General features: G+C 43.1%; 1 protein-coding gene across 2 annotated transcripts in view; it reads right to left on the bottom strand.

The window, feature by feature from the left end:
• Positions 1 to 20,501, bottom strand: part of IQGAP2 (IQ motif containing GTPase activating protein 2) — a 236,203-nt gene that overhangs the window by 34,978 nt on the left and 180,724 nt on the right. For both annotated transcript variants that reach the window (XM_054031558.1, XM_054031559.1), the window contains 10 exons: positions 14,179 to 14,343; positions 11,530 to 11,672; positions 10,192 to 10,362; positions 7,695 to 7,778; positions 6,914 to 6,985; positions 6,572 to 6,641; positions 5,969 to 6,177; positions 4,756 to 4,905; positions 2,681 to 2,844; positions 967 to 1,191 (listed from right to left, as the gene is read on the bottom strand). In XM_054031558.1, coding sequence (XP_053887533.1) covers positions 967 to 1,191; positions 2,681 to 2,844; positions 4,756 to 4,905; positions 5,969 to 6,177; positions 6,572 to 6,641; positions 6,914 to 6,985; positions 7,695 to 7,778; positions 10,192 to 10,362; positions 11,530 to 11,672; positions 14,179 to 14,343 — 1,453 coding nt within the window. The remainder of the gene's footprint in view (positions 1 to 966; positions 1,192 to 2,680; positions 2,845 to 4,755; positions 4,906 to 5,968; positions 6,178 to 6,571; positions 6,642 to 6,913; positions 6,986 to 7,694; positions 7,779 to 10,191; positions 10,363 to 11,529; positions 11,673 to 14,178; positions 14,344 to 20,501) is intronic.

Genomic DNA, 20,501 nt, shown 5'->3' with positions numbered 1-20,501 from the left:
GAGGAACAGCTGAGCTGCTGCTGGGCAGCTGCCGAGCCACATACCTTACTGGGAATTTAGGGAAGCTGATGGGGGGGGGGGGGGGGGGGGGAGAGCTGCCACCCCCCTGATTCTAATCCCCACAGGGAGGGGCTGCTCTTCCAGAGAATCCTGCAAACAGTGGACAAAGCAGGCAGCTTCCAAACCATGTTATAAGGGAGCATTGCGCAACTTTAAATTAGCTTGTTCCCTAATAGATCAGCAACTTAACAAAACGTTAACTGGGACAACCTTAAGTGAGGAGTTACTATATTATTATTATTATTATTATTATTATAGTGTGAGGGTTCTTGTGTACTAGCTTGTGTGCTGAGAGGAAGGATAGTCCAGACATTAGGGCATTAGCTTAGAACTTGGGAGACCTGGTTCAGTTCCCTGCTCAGTCACAGACTTCCCTTGTGACCTTGGGCAAGTCAGTCTCTCTGTGCCTCAGTTCCCCATGTGTAAAATCCTCAAGGGGTGTTGTGAGGTGCTCATATATTAAAAGTGATGGGGTACTTAAGATAGAGAAGTGTTATAAGCTAGTCCGTCATTGGGGTTCCAATCGTTCAGTCAGAACTGCAAGCATTGGCTCTCTGCGCCATTGCAAACCCCCGTTGAAGTCAATGAGGTTCTGTAATGGCGCTGGGGTCCATGCTAGCAGATATGATTGCAGGTTCTGGGCGTAAGTTTATAAGCTACTTCATGGAGGAATCTACTGTGCTATAAAATAACAGTACTAATAAGAATTACACCTCAGCAAAAAGATACATTAAGTCTCATTATATTACAGTGAACTAGAGTATATCAAACATACACCCCAAATGCATCTTCATGGTTGCTTGTGGAAGAGAAGAAAAAGCTTCACCAAATGACAAAAGGATCTGACGCGAGGAATCACTCAAATATTAACAGAATGAAGATGAACTATTCTATTTTCTCACTTACCTGGCCTCTCCAGTCTGCATTTCCAACTGGTTTACCCATGCCTTGTACACTTCCACGGGGCTGGTGTTGATGAGGAGGGATTTGTCATCCATGATTTCCTTCACCACTGGGGCCAACAGCTGACGCAGTGTGTTCTGTCCACGAGCACCTCGATTAAAGCTGACAACCATCTTAATGACAGTAGGGTTTCCAGTGACTATATCCTGTATCTGGTCTACTTTGGAACTGCATTAAAAACAAAACAGTCCTTAACCTTTCAGGTTTTTTTTAAATATACAATTTTGAAAGGTTAGAAAAATTGCCAAGTTCCTAACCTGTTCTGTACTGATTAAAAATCAATGTAACCCTCCAATTTATGGATTTTTATATCAAAATAGAAATAGCTTTTATAGATAAATCACCAATCCATGAAACGTAATAAAGATTAAAATGTAGAAGTGGCTCTGACATAATGACTGACAGGAATTCATAATAATTCCAATTAGTACCTGATTTACCGTATATACTTGATCATAAGCCACTTTGTTTATAAGCCGACCCCCTCCCAAGATGGATAAGTAAAAATGGAAATTTTTTTATGACCCATTCATAAGCCGACCCTATAATTCAGGGGTCAGCAAACTTTGGCTCCCAGCCCATCAGGATAAGCCGCTGGTGAGCCAAGATGGTTTGTTTCTCTCGATCGTCTGCAGGCATAGAGGTAAACCTAAGTAAAGAAAGTGTCCCAGCCCGCCAGCGGCTTACCCTGACGGGCCGGGACAGCAACTGGTGGGGAAATCTGGGATGAGGAGGAGAAGCTGGGGGTCAGGGGTGTAACCCCTGTGACCACCCCCACATGACCCCACCCCTAGCCCAGGACCCCCAGACTCTCCCCATCCCATCCCTTTCCATCTTAGCTGGGGCAGGCAAGGGGAGGATATCTCTGGCATGGCCGCAGCCTGCTCCGGCGGGCAGGGCCGGGCAGCGTGGCTGCAGCCTGCCAACCTCTGAGTTGCAGCTGCTTTAGAGGCTGTGGGGAGAGCAGTGTGGCCAGAAGCAGACACACTGACTCTGCCTCTTCCCTTCTGGCTCTGCTGCCTCTCCTTGCTCCCTCTGTTGGGTGGAGGGGCCGTATCCCACCTCTCCCTCTCTATACCTGTTCATAAGCCGACCCCCTTCTCTGATGCTTCCCTTTTTTACTAAAAAATTCGGCTTATTAACGAGTATATACGGTAGGTCCAGTTCTGGGAACAATTTAAGCACATGCCTTCAGTGTTTTGCTAATATGGGATTTATTGATTACAATCTATCACAGGATGATCCCTCTGCTTATGACACATTTACAAATTACAATTGTGAAGAAAAATAAAAGCTCTGAAACTCAACTGCATATTCAAACTAAAAACAGGAACAAAGAAGCCAAAATAGTTGTACTTTTAGTACATGTAAGTATTTACCTTCAAGATTACGCAAAAATCTAAGATTATGCAGACTTTGCTTCTCTACCAGAGAGAGACAGCCTCTCTGAATCTAAGGTATAAAACATTTATAACCTTCTCAGTCAATTTATTATTAAGTCCCACTGACATAAGACTTTAATTTCCCCACTGACAAATAAAAATATGATTCGACATCAAATGAAAAGCAAGTTTAAGAATGCAGTTCAAAGAAAATTTCAAAGTCTAACAGATAGGATATCTTCAGAGGAATGGGGGGTTCTAGTCAATGTACATACTTTATCTCCTCTTCTAGAGCAGTTTTAAAGAGCTTGAGAAGCAGGTATTCTTCTCGCTGATTGGAAGCATAGTTGTACAGAGTAAAAATGACTGTATCCATGAACTTTGTTGACTTGTTCTGAGGCATCTGGAAAATCAGCTTAGCCAGATACATGGGATTAGTCTAGGAAAGAAACATTATGGAGGGTGATTTGTATATTGCTAAAATGATAAGTTTTCCCACTACCTGCACAAGCCACAAGGAGTCTGCTCACCTTTGAATGGACACATATAGCTTTCATTAACACTAATGAAAGTTACGTTTGCATGGTTAAGGCTATACCTTCTCATAGCTGTCACTATTAAAAGCTTCAAATTTACACTTTTGGCCTAATTTTAATGCAGCATTCACTATACTGAGCATTAGGCTATTGTAACACTAAACCTGGGGAATAACGTGAATGCCACAGTGGTACACCTCCACCCCGATATAACACTGTCCTCGGGAGCCAAAAAAAAATCTTACCGCATTATAGGTGAAACCAAGTTGTATCGAACTTGCTTTCATCTGCCGGAGTGCGCAGCTCCGCCCCCATGGAGCACTGCTTTACTGCGTTATATCCGAATTCGTGTTATATAGGGGTAGAGGTGTAGTTGTAACTTGCAAATGACAATTGTAAGTATTTTAATGACTACCTCCCTAAGTTCTGTACTCTATGCACTACCTCCACAAATGGAAAGCCAAGTGAAGCCAGTACTAAATATTTATCACTAGTCCTTATTATGATACAAGTTTAAAAAACACATAACCTACCTGAAATATACATTTACAGTAGGACCTCAGAGTTAAACACCTTGGGAACGGAAGTTGTTCGTAACTCTGAAATGTTTGTAACTCTGAACAAAACAGTGCGGTTGTTCTTTCAAAAGTTTTCAAAGGTGTATTAAGTCAATGTTCAGTTGTAACTTTACCATGCAGAAGAAAAATGCTGCTTTCCCTTTTTTTTTTTTTTTTAAAAAGTAGTTCATGTTTAACACAGTACTGTACTGTATTTGCTTTTTTTTTTGGTCTCTGCTGCTGCCTGATTGTGTACTTCTGGTTCCAAATGAGGTGTGTAGTTAACTGGTCAGTTTATAACTCTGGTGTTCTTAACTTTGAGGATCTATTGTAGGTAATTCAAACATTCACATGTCCATGTCTGCTAAAGTTTCGCTGTATGTAATGTGCTAATAATACGTAAACGATATCTATATTGATGTCACTTAGAATAAAAGGTACACAAGATTTACTTTACAAGGTTATCGGATTTTAGAAATCCGAAATCTGATTTTTTGGGACATCCATACTTTGATATTGCCATTTCACCATCAAAAAAGGTGTTTAACACCTAAACTTAACTTCCTTTGAGTTAAAAATACACTGGGGGGTGGGGGGAGCCATACACCCCTCCCCTCCCCCACAAACGAAATTGGGGGAGGGAAACAATCTTTCCCTGGACAAATAAGTCTTCTAAAGAAACGTACACAAAAATAGACACATTACATAATAAAATGTCAATCATGCAGTAGCTTTTTTCCCCCCACACACAATACACACAAAGTAATTTCAGTATTTTTAAACTTGAAAGATAATGTGGAAGAAAATGATTTTTCCTGCTCAGATTTGAACTATGCATCCAAACTGACTTGACAGGACGGAGGTGGAGGGAGAAAAGGAAGAGACATAAAACCAATCAGGCTCATATTACAGACAGTTGCAAGCCTAAAAGAGTTGGGAATTTAAAATAATTTCAAGGAAGGGAACAGCAACAAATTATCTCTTGCACAATTTAAGGCCAATAGAGCTGTTTTCTATTAGAGAAACAAATTTAAACTATGCAGTATTAATTATCAAGCCCGTTTAAAATCAATCATCCAGCGAACAAAACTTGCTGACTGTGCTCGGCTGTGGTCTGTAGTACTGTATTTACTGTACACTACATCTGCAAAGAAATCTCTCCTCCTCATTCTCATTAGAACAAGAAATGAGCACACTTTAAAGTTTTGCTTAACACAAGCCATTTGGGGGCAAATTAATCCCCACATTAAGACTTACCTGCAAAAGGTAAAACAGGTGTTGATAGGATTCCAGCTGTTTTCTCCTCTCTTTACTCAAGCCTTTGATGCCCTGTTTGTCACCTGTCACCATCTCTTCCACCTGATTTTTGCTTTTTTTGTTTAGCTTCTTGCTGTGCAGGACCACATCCTGCAGACACAAGTGGGCCATTATATATAGTCACACAAATATAAAGCAATATGGTACACTGCCATCTCTCAACCACCTTAAATAGGATGTTTCTACATTGGTCTATTTATTAAAAAATTTTAATAATATCAACCTCTTTTTATATTTAGACCCAATATAGCACATTAACTAGACAATATTGTTCATCACTACATCACTTTACTCATGATGAGAGTTTTATTTAGATTTATAAAAAGGCAAAACATCAAGCTCTGAGTGCCATCTTACATCAGTTAAAATTCACAATAAAAATATATTAGACTGTCTAAACACACAGTCCCTACCCTTAACTCCCATGCTCAATCAAACCTGGCTCCAAAACATAAGTTCTGGCATGCCAATAACAACCCAGTGTAATCTTATCATCGCATCCCCTTCCCAAACAGTGGGAAAAATTTACTGATGGATGGAATTTCAGTGTGGACTAAATGATAATTGTCAGGGTACCTCAAGCTCACATACAGGCTTTTTGACAACTAACAAGAGCAAACTCTTTACAATGAGTTTTAAAATTGGAAGTCAGATTTGTTCTATTGTTAGAAAGCTGCTTAAAAACCACAAAGAATGACCTCATGCTTTTGGGTATTACTGCTGCCCATGTCTATCATAATAAAAACACCTGGTATTTAGTGAGATGTGAAGTAACATGGTACCAGGAACTATACAACTCCTACTTTTGCTCCCCATTGAGCCACTGATACTTTAAGAAAAGCTAACTGGCGGGCAATAAAGTGGAAGAATAGAAAGAAATGACCGTGTGCCATTAACTATTCCAAAGAACAGCAGTCCTCAATGATTTGAGACCATTCCTAGGTCAATTCTCACCAAAAGCTCTTTCTACAGTACAGCTACTTCTTACATAGGTTGTATTGACTGTGGTTTTTCTTGGCATACACTAAACAAGTAAAAAGGCAACTGCTTCACTCCCCAGAAACATCCTAACTGATCCTGCATTCCTTCAGCACACAAACCTCCACTGCCTTTAGTGCATTCTATAGAAATAGTATAAACAAAGCCTGCTGACCTGTAGAGAGATCCTGTTCTTCACCAGTAGCCCAATCTTTATATCCATCAAGTTCAAGTCTTTCTCCAGCTGTTGATTGGATCGGATTTTTGTAACCACCTCCTCCCTTAACCTTGTTACTTCTAGTTCTTCCTGAAAGTCTAAGTCACTTTGGTCCAGGAGGTAAGCAAATTTACGCAAGACGTTCAAGGGTGGATTTTCAGCACCAACTGCAGTTAAGGTAAATGAGCTTATTAGATATTTTATTTGCTTGGTCTGACATCCACAGAATACCTTTAAATTTATAAACATCAATGTTTAAAATTCTTTTGTACCTTTTGTACATAGTGACATCTATGGTCAGAATGCCAAACTGCAGAAAGGAGTTTATGTCATTGAGAGCAAGAGTAGAAGAATATTTTGTGTAACCAGAACTGTGTGTAGTAGTTCTATGTAAATGTATTAACTGTTTAACAAATGTTTGTATCACGATTTCACTTAACTGCTTCTGAAGAGCCAAAAATGCCAGACTCAAGTATTAGAAATCACAACTGAACACTCTTATCCTAAAAATTAAGTGTTTCCCCACCAATTTACACTCAAATGTTAATCACCAGCACTTACTTAGTGTTCTGTAGTCATCCCTAGCTTTGTTTGCCCTAAGAAATGCTTGTATTTTCACAATTTCTTCATTCTGGAAAAGACCAAGACTAAACACTTTAGAAAGCATTGAACAGGAAACCTCCAACAACAGGTCATGTTCTATGAAGAGAGATAATGAAGAATACTATAGACATCTACCGAACACTGGTATAATTAGAAAAAGTTTTAATGTCTTCACAGTTATAATGTATTCTGTTAAGAGACATATGGGGAACCTACAGTATCTGTAATTTCAAGAAATACATGCATTACTACTACATTAGTTCTCTCCTCAAAAGGGGGTGGGGTTGAGAAATGCCTTACGTGATCCTTGAAATACTGCAGCCGTTTCTTGTAAGCCTTCCTCGCTAGCCACATTTTGATCCATGACTGAATCTAAAAGTCAAATAAAAACTTAAGAAGAATTGTAGGAGAACTAAGAACAACTCTAATTTTATTTGGCTCTTTTAAAAAACGAGGTTAGATGCTTGACTGACCCATCAGTTGCATAGCACACAACTTCAGCAAAGTCAATGGAGTCACATGCACAGCTGACGGGATGATTGGGCTCTGTGATCTAATAGTCAGAACACTGGACTAGCCAGTGGGACTGGGACTCAGGAGACTTCGGTTTGATTCCTGGCTCTGTTGGGTGACCTTGGCCAAGTCACATTCATCTCTCTGAGCCTTTGTTTCCCAGGATATAAAATGGAGATAATGACATGGCCTCCTTTGTACCGCACTTTGGGATCAGATCAAACACACTATATAAGAGCTAAGTATCATTTCTATTACCACCACCAGCATTTCATAAACTGACAGAACACATTTTGCAAATAATCATACTTGACAGCCTCTGGCTTTTAATGGAAGACTCATGGTACTAATCACTCAAAGAGCAGTTTTCTTGGATTACTAGCTGCCGTCAGAACTTTGAGTCTGCCATGTAACGCCCAGCGGAATAGGAACACTTGCAGTTTTACTGCAGCAGCCTTTATCCCTAGATTCCTTGGGCTTTCAAGTGTTTGGATTCCCCCCAACAATGAGGAAACATCATTATCCATAGAGCAAACCTTAATTCCGCTCATCATAGATGGAAGTTTACCTTGACGATAGCAGCAACATTGCCTTGAAGCACCCGCAACCTGTCAGTGTAGCTTTTCCTTTGTTTATATCCCTTCCAGGAAGCCTATTTTAAAAAGCAGGTTAGTAGTGTGACCATTAGTTTCACTATGCATACACAAGTTTATAGATCTTGTTCCACAGAAATTGCTGTTCAATTTAAAAGTGACGAGAAAACGTGACTGAGGCACATCCGTCCTTTACACCCTTTTACAAGCCCTCATCCACTCCTGTGGCATCAACTGTCACCTCTATGCTGATGACTCGTAAGTCCACCACTCCATTCCTATTCCAGGATGTCAGACTCAGTGTCACTCAGGCCTGGAACCTCTCAGTCCAGTGCTCTGCATGCCATTTTTGATTTCAGACTCTAAGCCTGCACCTCCAGGCAGCTTCCAAATCTTGTCTCCTCTTGTTCCATGGTGTCACAGAACTGCCCTATCCTCTGTCTATACTGGTATAACTTTGTCCAGGCCCCCTTCATCACCAGTCTCGACTACTGCAACCTCCTTCCCTTTCTGGCCTTCCTTAGGGTTACCATATGTCCGGATTTTCCCGGACATGTCCGGCTTTTTGGGCTCCAAATCCCCGTCCGGGAGGAAATCCCCAAAAGCCGGACATGTCCGGGAAAATTGGGACATGGGGGCCGGCGGTGCCGGGCCGGCGGCTCAGGGGCTGGCAGGCGGTCAGCTGGGCCGGGGGCTCGGGGGCCAGCGGTCAGCTCGCGGGGCCGGGGGCCGGCGGTGCCAGGGGCTCGGGAGCTGGCAGGGCCGGCGGTCGGCGGGGCTCGGCCGGGGGCCGGTGGTGCTGGGCGGGCCTGGGGTGCTCGGCCGGGTGCCGGCAGTGCTGGGTGGGCTGACCCAGGCTGGAGACGCCGGGGGGACCAGACTGGGCCGCGTCTCCTCCCCCCACACCCCCCTTACCTGCTTCAGGCTTCCCGCAAATCAAATCAAATCAGAAGTTGACATCTGGCTAGGGATCTAGCCAGTGGGGACTTGCAACATTTATCTTACGTGGCTTGTGTAAACACATGTTTTATTACCACTTCCTACATCCTACATCTAGTTTCTGAGGATAGCTACACATACTTGCTGAATCTGGTCTTGGAGGATTCCTCCCCAAAGAGCTCGCAATTTTTTGTACTGGGTCTGTATAGCAGATGTGCATGATATGGTCTGTAAAAACCAAAAAGTAAGTTTCCTTTGTACTCCTTTCAGAGTACTGCGCACTGAGCAAATCCAAGTTGCCTGATTCCAAGAGTCTAAGTTGTTAATGTTGCCTCTCCCTATTCAGTTATACGAGCATTCGCTTTGTAAAGCGGAAGCAAATGGCTTCTGACTGGGGAGAGCAGAGAAAGGAATGCATTTCTTGAGTGAACATGCTTTGGCAGAGAACTAGAGCTTCAATTACCTTCCATCCTCCTACTCTTTTCTCACACTCCCATTTAAACATCGAAGCCGTGCTCAGGAAGAAGCTAGTGGTAAGAATCACTGGGCTTCTCCAACTGGCCTGTTAAATACTACAGTTATACATGATCTATAGCAATTGTAAACTGGAGTTTTGTCATTTCTTTCAATGAGCGCACGGACCTGTGTTTGTACAACAATTCAGTTCTGTAAATAACAAAATGCCACAAGAAGTCCTTTCTGCAAAAGAAGGCAGGAAGATAAAAACAGACCCAAAAGGTCAGAGGTGACAGTAAGCTGGTACGCCCCGGTATGGCGTACCGGCAAGAGCTAGTTTGCCATACCGGGGCGGCCCGGCTTCCCCAGGGGGCAATTTAAAGGGCCTCGGGCTCCCAGCAGGGACTGGAGCCCCAGGCCCTTTAAATTGCTACCAGAGCCACACTGCTGGAGCCCTGGGGTAGGGCTGTGGGGCTCTGGGGGCTATTTAAAAAGTCTGGGGCTCCCGCTGCTTCTATCGCCCCGGCCCTTTAAATAGCCACCGGAGCCCCACCGCCACTACTCTAGGGCTCCGGCGGCTATTTAAAGGGCCGGGGCGGTAGAAGCAGGGGAGCCACAGGCCCTTTAAATAGCCCCCAGAGCCCAGGGTTAGCGGGGGGCTCCAGGGGCTATTTAAAAGGGCCCGGGGCTCCAGCTGCCTTTGCCGTCCCCGTCCTTTAAATAGCTGCAGGAGCCCTGCCGCTTCCCCACGGCTCCCGCAGCTAATTAAAGGGCTGGGGCAGTAGAAGCAGGGGACCCACGGGCCCTTTAAATAGCCCCAGGAGCCCCGGGCTGCTGCTGCTACCACAGTGGGGGGGGCACTTACCTTACAGGGTGGGCTGGGGCTGGCTCTGACTTCCTCAGCCCCACCCCTTCCGCCGTAGGCCCCGCCCCTTCCGGGGGCCAGAGCTGGCCCCAGCGTACCGGTAAGTCACCGAACTTACTTTCACCCCTGCCAAAGGTCATATAGTCTGTCACATGTAAAAAGCTACCAACACCCAGAAGAAGTGACCATGTCTTTATATTACACAACAATACCTGTATTTTGATCACAGATGGTTCCTGTTTTTGGAGGAATCCTTTTCTCTCCTCATAACTTTTTCTGACTAGGAATCCCCTTGCTAGGGCTTGCAGCTGAAGAATCAGATTTTCATTAGCAAACCACAGCTGCTCTCGATTGTAATCTGCTGTAACTTGCCCAACAATAGTCTGGTAAGAGATCATGTAAAAAGTGTTTAATAAACAATGAAGCAAAGCTGAAGGCAAACCATTTCAGAGTCTGGATTCCATTCTCTCCATCCACACCCATTATGAAAACCCCTTCAATTTACTCCCCACATTTTTAACCACTCACAAAACTGAGAACCACAATGTTATTACCATCATTTGTTTAAAGGAGGATTGAACTCCCTTCAGACCACATCATCAATAAGCTGAAAGGACTGGTTTTAGCCCTTACAAAGCTTTTCATACTGGGGGGCAGAGGTCTTTGCTTTTGCAATACTACCAACCCCTACTAACTCAAGAGTGAGAAGCCAGGAGTCTAATAATGGAACCCATACATCTGTGTGAAAATGCTTATTTTAGGATTTCTAAGTTTCAGAATGATGTGAAAAAAAATTTCTTCTGAAACCAGTCAGGATGTGAAGAATCTTGCTGCACAACTTTGGAACTGCCTACAAGTTTATCTACATTGGGATTTTAACCACTGATCTAGCTGAACCAGTTCAAACCCTTACCGGGAATTCACTTCATCAGTGTTTCAGTGCAACTTGCAAGCCACTTTTTACTGGGTAAGCCGCATTGGAGCAAGTCACTTTTTGCACTGGAGTAGCACATGTACAGTAGTGGTTTGCACAGGTACAGCTAAATGCAGTCTAGTAACATGCAACAGCACATCAGGGTAGCAACATCAATGACTGAACCTACAGCATAGGCCTGCTTAAAAGTGGTGCTTGATTCAAGAAATTCTTTATGGATGTGGTTAAGGGCTCTCCTTATTTGGGGGCCTATGGAGAGTACAATATGCCACAGTACTATGGCTGAGCATGATTATATAGACTTGGAAGATACAGATTTAAGGGTACTTATGATTGTATAATATGGGCCAAAGTGAGGTGCTTTATACTATATCTGAGTTGTCAGCCCCCTTCTAAGGGTCTGATTAAATAAACAGATTAAGTTCTACTGTATTTGGGAAAATGAACAGCCTAAACCAAAGTCCAATTAGAGAATTCTCTCTCTTTTTCCTTGTACTTTTAAGGCCCTAAAAATCTTAACATAGCCACTTCTTTTGTATCCAACAGTGTTAAACCAGTCACTTCTGTGTTTATGTTGCAGTTGTATGCAGTCATTTTGAACATGTTAGCACTCTACCTGTATTTCTTCACTGGTTAGCCAAGAAGTTTTTGGTATGAACCCTTCAGGCGGAACAAAGGTACTCTCTCCAGTTTCCACATTATAATAATAATCATATCTGTTCTTCATTATAAGTTTGAGCCACGGACCTTCACTAGAATCTAAAAGCAATATATGTATACTGTTAGTGTACATTTAGGACCCTTAATACATTTATAAAAGGTTGTCTCCCCTTCCCCTCCCTGCCAAAGAATGTTTTCAATTATTTTACATATATGTAAGTTAGCACAAATATTGATCTACCTTAAACTAGGAAAATTTTGCAAAAATATCCTGCTATATTAACAATGGCTCAGTTCCAATGGTGTGGACAACAGTGAGGAACATAGTAGAGACTGGCCACTGGCTGGAATGGGCATTTTCAAGAACTGTGTTAACCAGCTCCACTCAGAGTTGACCTAGTCAACATGGTACTTAAAATGCTGGCAACAGTCAATCTATATACTAAGGCTTCTACCATTGCTAACACTGGTGGAGATGAAGCAGTATTAGCAATGACTGGAAGCTTTTGCAGCATCTCATGTATAGGTTGGACCTTATAGAGTCATAATATACACCACAGGGCATGCAGGTTATCATTCTTCTGAGCACCATCAGTTTTGGTAAACACAAAAATAAGACTACATGCCGAGAGAGACAGGAAGAGTCTTGAGTAAGTTTCCCTATGGACTGTGCCAAGGTTACTCCTGGGGAAATTCTGTGCCATTCCGATAAGCTCCCGACACCCAGAATCCCACCCCATGGTATAGGTGCTGGAACTAGGGGTGCTGGGGTTGCTGCTGCACTCCCTGACTTGAAGTGGTTTCCATCATATACAGGGTTTACAGTTTGCTTCATTGGCTCTCAGCACCCCCTCTATACAAATTATTCTGGCACCCCTGCCCCATGGCACCCTAACCAGCTGTATCCAGACACCCACCCCACCAAACCTCACTCTCCCAGCACCCAGACCCTCCTATTTAGCCCCCCCCACACACATCAAGACCCACCCACCATCCCTTCACCTGGACCCCCTGCAGACTCCCATTGCCCCTGCACAGGGAACACCCCTAATGAGCCCATGCATCCAGATCCCCCACTGAGTTGCCCACACCCAGATTGTCCCACACAGAACCCTTTCTCCACACACCAGGATCCACCCCCCACAAAGCCCCTCCACACTTGGATCCTGCCAGATTGAGCCTGTCTGCTCCTACCTGGTGTGCCTGGTGCAGAGGGGCAGGGCCCCAGGGTATTTCTGGGTTAGGCTGTGTCAGGGTTGGGTGCAGCCTCACCACTGCATCCATGACCTGGACGGATGGTGGGGGGCTGCAGGGTGATCTCTCACCTCCGCACAGCCTGTGCTCCCCACTGCCATCCTGGAGCCTCCACGTTTATTTATTGACAAATAAAATTTGAAGAATTTGAAAATAGTGTGTGCAGAATTTTAATTTTTTTGGCACAGAATTCTCTCAGGAGTACAAGGGAAATGTGAGGCGGAAGACTATACAAAATACCACCCATAAATTGTCTTATATGCTGAAATAAGCATGTCTATGCTGGAAAAAGGCTTTGTTACACAACATGTTAATATGTTGGTAAGTCTCGTTTAACATCGTGTCAACTCAATGCAGAATAAAAGACGGTTTCTTATTTAAAACCATCAGCTGGTCATGGCTAACATGAATACCCAGGACTTGCTGACACTACTTTAAAACGTTAGTCCTCCTTTACGCTGAGAGCCAGATTCTGACCCCAGCTGCAGCTCCTGTACAGTGCTCTGGTATTGCATAGGGGCCATAAAATGGGCTGCAATGGCCTTAGGAGTTCACCCAACACGGGAGCAGCATAGAGCTGACCTCTCAGTTGACGGTGTAAGGTTGTGCTGGGGCTGGAAAAGGGAGTAGAGCTGTTGGGCTCCATACTGTGGCTATTCTGGGCTGTGGAGTAGCCTATAGGCAGCTACGGAGAAGCTGCCATAAATTAGAGCAGCCCCTGAGAATGCTTTGGCCCCAGCCAAGACCAAAATTTGGGAGATGGAGAGATGGCTTAAGCCATGTATGCTCCCCTCAATCTTCTGTGCTGTGCTCAGAGCAAGGCATAGCACAGAATTTAGCACTGAGCATTTAACATTGTGTTAGATAATGCATTTATGATTAAGTTTCCTAGTATAAATAAGTGCAACAGTAGTTCTCAAATGATTGTACTGGTGACCCCTTTCACATAGCAAGCCTCTGGGTGCAACCCCCCCCCCCATAACTTAAAAACACTTTATACACTTAACACCATTTTAAATGTTGGCAGCAAAGCGGGGCTTGGGGTGGAGGTTGACAGCTTGCAACCCTCCCATTTAATAACCTTGCGACCCCCTGAGGGGTCCCGACCCGCAGTTTGAGAACCCCTGTGCTAAGAGAAACCTTAAAATTCAAAACTGGAGATTGAGACAGCCTTTGACAAATCAGAGGGGGGAAAAAAAATCTCAAAGTTTCCTCCAACTCTCCCTTAATTTACAGAGAGAATTAAAGTTACAATATATAAACACAAACATTTATATACAATTGCACTATATATAAACATTTTGCACTAATCCTTCAATGCCTTTACAGTACTGCAGAGATTTGGTTTTACCTTCTTTGGTTTTTAAATTCTTGGCTTCTAAAAGGTTCTTGTAATAGGTTTCAGCACATTCTGGAACTACTCTTACACCAAACTTAGGAGACTGCAATATATCCAGGACTGGTTGCGAATCATGCTTTTCCAAACACTTGTTAATCATTGAGGTTCCAAGAGCCACTAAACAACAAAATTGCATTTCAATGTCAGGCATTTTATATTTTACATACACACAGATACAGTTCTACATTTCAGTGATCTACAGAATGCACTTTTCTGTTGGCGATCTTGGAGACATATATATACATATATACATATATGATGGACCACCATCTCTTGTATCTTTTTACAATCTACTCTCTTAAGTGAGATATTTGTAAATGCAACTATTTCAGATAATAAACACACCATGTACAATGCCAGTGCACCTTCTAGTCTGTACAGTGTATACCACAATGCTGCAAAGATACCTTGCACAGCACTGGAAGTGTAGTTAAGAATAAGTCAATATTGATTGTGGAATCTGGGGACGAAGTCTGGCTGCTTTGTTGAAGACAGTCATGCAGCACGATATAAGCCTAGCAGCTGTGTGCAAGTGACTTTTTGCAAAAAGTTTGAAATTCGTCATCTGAAATAAAATGAAAAATGTATACCCCATAAAGTGTCATTTTCCATGGAATTTCAGCTATAGCAGGGGTCGGCAACCTTTCAGAAGTGGTGTGCGGAGTCTTCATTTATTCACTCTGATTTAAGGTTTTGCATGCCAGTAATACATTTTAACGTTTTTAGAAGGCCTTTTTCTATAAGTCTACAATATATAACTAAATTATTGTTGTATGTAAAGTAAATAAGGTTTTTAAAGTGTTTAAGAAGCTTCATTTAAAATCAAATTAAAATGCAGAGCCCCCCCGGACCGGTGGCCAGGACCCAGGCAGTGTGAGTGCCACTGAAAATCAGCTCACGTGCCGCCTTTGGCACGTGTGCCATAGGTAGCCTACCCCTGAGCTATAGCAAAGCCTATAAAGATGTTAAGAGGTAGATTCACTCAAGCTTTCAAGTTTGTGACAGTTACAGACACAGCAGTCCATGCTTCAATGTTTATCATGGCATTCCTACATAGTTAAATTCAAGCAAAGCAGCATGTGAGAGCAAATCTATTCCTATGCCGCCACATACATTATGTTGACCCAAATTTCAGAGGCCATTAATCTAGAAGGGGAATTGAGTGATTGACACCAACTCCCCTGTTGCCTTCCACAACTTGTTAGTTTAACATCTGTAGTGTGCAAGGTGCTTGAGAAAATTCTGAAAGAGAAACTAGTTGAGGACCTTGAGATTAATGGCAATTGCGATAAATTGCAACATGGTTTTACAAAGGGCAGATCGTGCCAAACGAATCTGATCTCCTTCTTCGAGAAAGTAACGGACTTATTAGATAAGGGAAATGCGGTGGACCTAATATACCTGGATTTCAGTAAAGCGTTTGATACTGTACCCCATGAGGAATTATTGGTTAAACTGGAAAAGATGGGGATCGATATGAAAATCCAGAGGTGGATAAGGAATTGGTTAATGGGGAGAATGCAGCGGGTCGTATTGAAGGGTGAACTGTCAGGTTGGAGGGAGGTTACCAGTGGAGTTCCTCAAGGTTCGGTTTTGGGACCCATTTTATTTAATCTATTTATAACTGATCTCGGAACCGATTGCAGGAGTGGACTGATAAAGTTTGCGGATGATACGAAGGTGGGAGGCGTTGTAAATTCGGAGGAGGATAGGGATATTCTGCAGGGAGACTTGAAAGAGCTTGTGAATTGGAGTATCAGAAATAGGATGAAATTTAATAGTGAAAAGTGTAAGGTGATGCATTTAGGGATGACTAACAACAATTTTAGTTACAAGCTGGGGACGCATTGGTTAGATGTAACGGAAGAGGAGAAGGACCTAGGGGTCCTCGTAGACCGCAGGATGACTATGAGTCGACAATGTGACGTGGCGGTGAAAAAAGCCAATGCGGTCTTGGGATGCATTAGGCGAGGTATATCTAGTAGGGATAAGGAGGTGCTGCTTCCGTTGTATAAGGCGCTGGTGAGACCTCATTTGGAGTACAGTGTACAGTTCTGGTCTCCCATGTTTAAAAAAGATGAACTCAAACTGGAGCGGGTACAGAGAAGGGCCACTAGGATGATCAGAGGAATGGAAAACCTGTCGTATGAAAGGAGACTAGAGGAGCTCGGATTGTTTAGTCTGACAAAACGAAGGCTGAGGGGGGATATGATTGCTCTCTTTAAATATATCAGAGGGATAAATACAAGGGAGGGAGAGGAATTATTCCAGCTTAGTACTAATGTGGACACGAGAACGAATGGATATAAACTGGCCGTGGGGAAGCTCAGGCTCGAAATTAGACGACGGTTTCTGACCGTCAGAGGGGTGAAATATTGGAACGGCCTTCTGAGGGAAACGGTGGGGGCGAGGGACCTGTCTGGTTTTAAGATTAAGTTAGATAAGTTTATGGAGGGAATGGTTTAATGGTAAAACATATTAGCCAAGGACAACCAAGCAATGGCAGGTAAATAGTATAATGGCTAAAAGGGGTCAGGCTGGAGACTCTTGCCTACATGCTCGGGGTCTTACTGATCGCCATATTTGGGGTTGGGAAGGAATTTTCCTCCAGGGTAGATTGGCTGAGGCCCTGGAGGTTTTTCGCCTTCCTCCGCAGCATGGGGCGGGGGTCGCTAGCTGGAGGATTCTCTGCCAGTTGAAGTCACTAAAACACAGGATTTGGGGACTTCAACAGCAGAGTCAAGGGAAGGGGTAGGGACGGTTTTGTGGCCTGCAGCATGCAGGGGGTCAGTCCAGATGATCATAATGGTCCCTTCTGACCTTAGAGTCTATGAGTCTATAAACTTGTGCATTAGACTGAAGTGGCATATGCAATTTTCTTAACTTGCACACATGTCCTGCTCAAAGCTGAAGTTGGATATTCCCCTCCCCTGACCTCTGTCCGCATACATATTGCTACCCCCAATAAAGCTGACGCAGGAGGGACTTGCAGTGTCAGAGCAACAAACAGCCTACAGGATGGAGAAGATAATCCCCCAACAAGACATCTCCCCAAGTCAGCAAGTGAAAATCTGGTAAAATGAAAGAGCTTTTTTGTAAACTTGATACTAACTAACTAACTAACGAAAGGGGTGGGTATAAACAAATTTAGGCTAGGGAGGAGACAGAGCTTCATTGTCACTCTGAAAACAACAAGTAAGCATTAGTTGAGAGCAGGCAAACTGTATGCAAGACAACACAGAAACCCACAGCAAGATTAGACACACCCAACCTTTTCACCAAGTAGGATCCCACTGTTTGTCTAAACTTAAAAGAAACTAACCTATACATGGCACACAGACCCTTCCAAAGCTAGAAACGATCATGCCTAGTCTGCCATGCTGCCACTGACTGGCCTTAGAATATCGGCAACAAGAAGACAGAAATCTAAACAGCAACAGCAGTAGCTTGGTACAGAAGGTTAGGTTAGGTACATTAACATTGTTCATTAGGAGTGCCTTGGTAGGACAGGTAGCTGAGGCAGTTATACCATACTTTGCGACTGGCCCTCCTGCACCTAGCTCTAGCACATAGACAGTGGGGCTTCTTCTGAAGAAATGACTCTTAACATAGAGCTGCTGCTGCTCCAACTCTTTTTTTTTTTGGTTCTAAAGAGTTCTCCTCTCAGGGACTGTGTTTTCATGGTAAGACTATACTAAACAGCAAAACTTACTAATTCAAGGACAGCAAAAAAGTAGATTCCCAGGTATACCCCTCAGTTCCTGTAGTATTTAGAATCTCAAATACTGGACTAGTCACCACCAGTGTTTTCCCCTGACCCTTCAACTGGCTCAGATACACAAAATGCAGCAGTCCTGTCACAGAATGAAACTGATCCTTTAAGAGGGCCAAAGATCAGCTCACTCCTGTGATGTGGACTCTCCCAAAACACAGGATTTCTGTGGCTGCTAGCAATGCATGCAAGGTATAAAAGACCTGCTTTGCTAGTTCTTGTCATAGGAGCAAAGTGAACTGTGACGCAAGCTCGCCCTGTGACTCTCCCACTCACAAAAATAGAATAAAATGGCTTAAACGCAAGTCAGTCCAAGCACCTGAAGAAGTATGGTGTGAATAGTAAAGCCCATTCCAACATTCTGCAAATGTGTCAATTTTTATGGATATACAGGTTTTTAAAAAGAGAATACACAAGTTCCACAAAGTTTTTTGTGAATGTGGAAAGTTTCACGTGAGATGTCATGTTTGTCAAAATTACACCATGAAATCAAAATATTTTTACCACTACTCTCTCATCTATGTGGAAATCTTTAAACAAATCTCAGAAATAAGCTTACAGGAAGCTCAAGACTTCCTAATGAAACAGGCATTTTTTAGTTCGTCACGTCTCTCAGTTCATTCTTTGATTTTATGCAGTTATCGACATCCTCCTTCCACCCCCTCTTCAAAAATAGATTCCTTTTGTACATAAATCCCTTTTACTGAAATTGTGTCAAACACTTCAGTTAATTTTTGTTCTAAACAATGGCTAACATGACACTTTTAGTTTGCCTTTATTTTTGCATGCACTGTTCTTTAATTTGTTTGCCTTCTTAAAAAAGCCTCTGAGTTTTATGGGTCAATATGAAAATTCTCAACGTGACAAGAAAATAGAGTTCAAGTCTAGACCATTTGATCTTAGTGTGTGTTAGCATCTTCAAACAAAGCACACTTGCTCTAAAAGGGTCACATTCCTTGTGGGAAATTTGTAAACCCAACATTTCTCATCTGAAAATTGATGACACTGAGTTGCCTTGGCAGGATATGGATATTATTTGTTCCACTGACTTCTTTTGTTCCATGCTGAGCAGTGGCTTTAATGACTTTTTTTTTTTTTTTTTTTTTTTAAAAGGTTGCGTTTGTGACTTGCTAAAAAAAATTGTATTGCTTGAAAATCCTGCTTTTTGAATGCTAAAGCTCAAGAATATTCATGGTATGTATTTAATAAAAACATGGTGCCATAAATAAAACAGACTTTTTCATAGTCTATTATTGCATCTTTTTACTAGTTCCCACATAGTCCCAGCCTTGCTCAGTCAGATTTCTTATTGCATAGTAATGCCTCTAGTATTATCTAGCAATGTGATACAATGTTTGTGTGGAAATTAGCAGGGAACAAACTATATAACCTTTAGAATGTCAATATTTATATTGCTCCTAAATGAGTAAACACAATCTTGTCTATTCCAGTCTCATTCTCTAATTTTTGCTTATCTTTATTTACAATTTTAAAGATCTGCTTTTCTTTGTGCACAGATTTTCCTTCATGTTTCTCATGCCTTGGCCTCACAGCTTCATTAAAAGCACTTATCCTCATCAAAGGAGACATTAGAATTCCCAAGTGCAAAAATGTTCAATGTGGGTAAATACATGCATTTGAGCCATTCTCAGACAATAAAAGCCACATGCTTTTCACAGATGTTTGATCTGTTAAGGTTTCCTCCAAAGGTTTTAAGCGCATCTGATTGATTAAATCAAGGCACGAGGTTCAGTTAATCTTAAAAACAATAGCAGCATCAAATTCAGCAACATTAAAGAGCTACGCATCTTCAGTAGCTAGCCATACATGTTCAATACTACGAAGGTTTGTTTTATTCTACACTCTCAACATCCAAGGAACATTTTCATTTAACACAATAGGTTGATCTTTAGCAAACAAAATACAACTACTGAAAGTGGAATAAAAAAAAATGTAGTAATGGCAAAACATTTGATGACCACATATCAGCGGTAATTACAGTAAAAACTGTTTTATCCGGCATGTTGGGAGAATGGGGAGTGCCAGTAAGTGAAAAATACCAGTTAACTAAGAGGGTGGGAGTGTGGGTGCGGGAGGGGATGTGGGGCTGGCGCATGGGAGAGGGTGTGGAGCATGGGCTCTGGGAGAGTGTTTGGATGGGGGGGGGCCCGCTCAGGGCAGCAGGTTGGGTTGCAAAGTGCCGGATCCAGGAGGTGCTCACCTCGGGCGGCTCCCTGCAAGAGGCAACCTATCCCGGCTGGTCCTAGGTGGAGGCGTGGCAGATGGCTCCGCGCGCTGCCTCTGCCCCACTCGCTAGCTCCACAGCTTCCACTGGCTGGGAATCACGGCCAATGGAAGCTGTAGGAGCAGTGCCTGCAGGCGCAGACAGTGCGCAGAGCCACCTGCCGAGCCTCCGCCTAGGAGCCGCCTGAGGTGAGCGCCCCCCAGATCCAGCACCCCACACCCCAACCTGCTGCCCCCACCCTCCTCCTGCACTGAAACT

The sequence above is a fragment of the Malaclemys terrapin genome, chromosome 6 (assembly GCF_027887155.1).
Source record: "Malaclemys terrapin pileata isolate rMalTer1 chromosome 6, rMalTer1.hap1, whole genome shotgun sequence".
NCBI classification, from domain to species: Eukaryota; Metazoa; Chordata; order Testudines; family Emydidae; genus Malaclemys; species Malaclemys terrapin.
The sequence above is the reverse complement of the archived record's forward strand: the minus strand, read 5'-3'. Positions and strand labels throughout refer to the sequence as shown.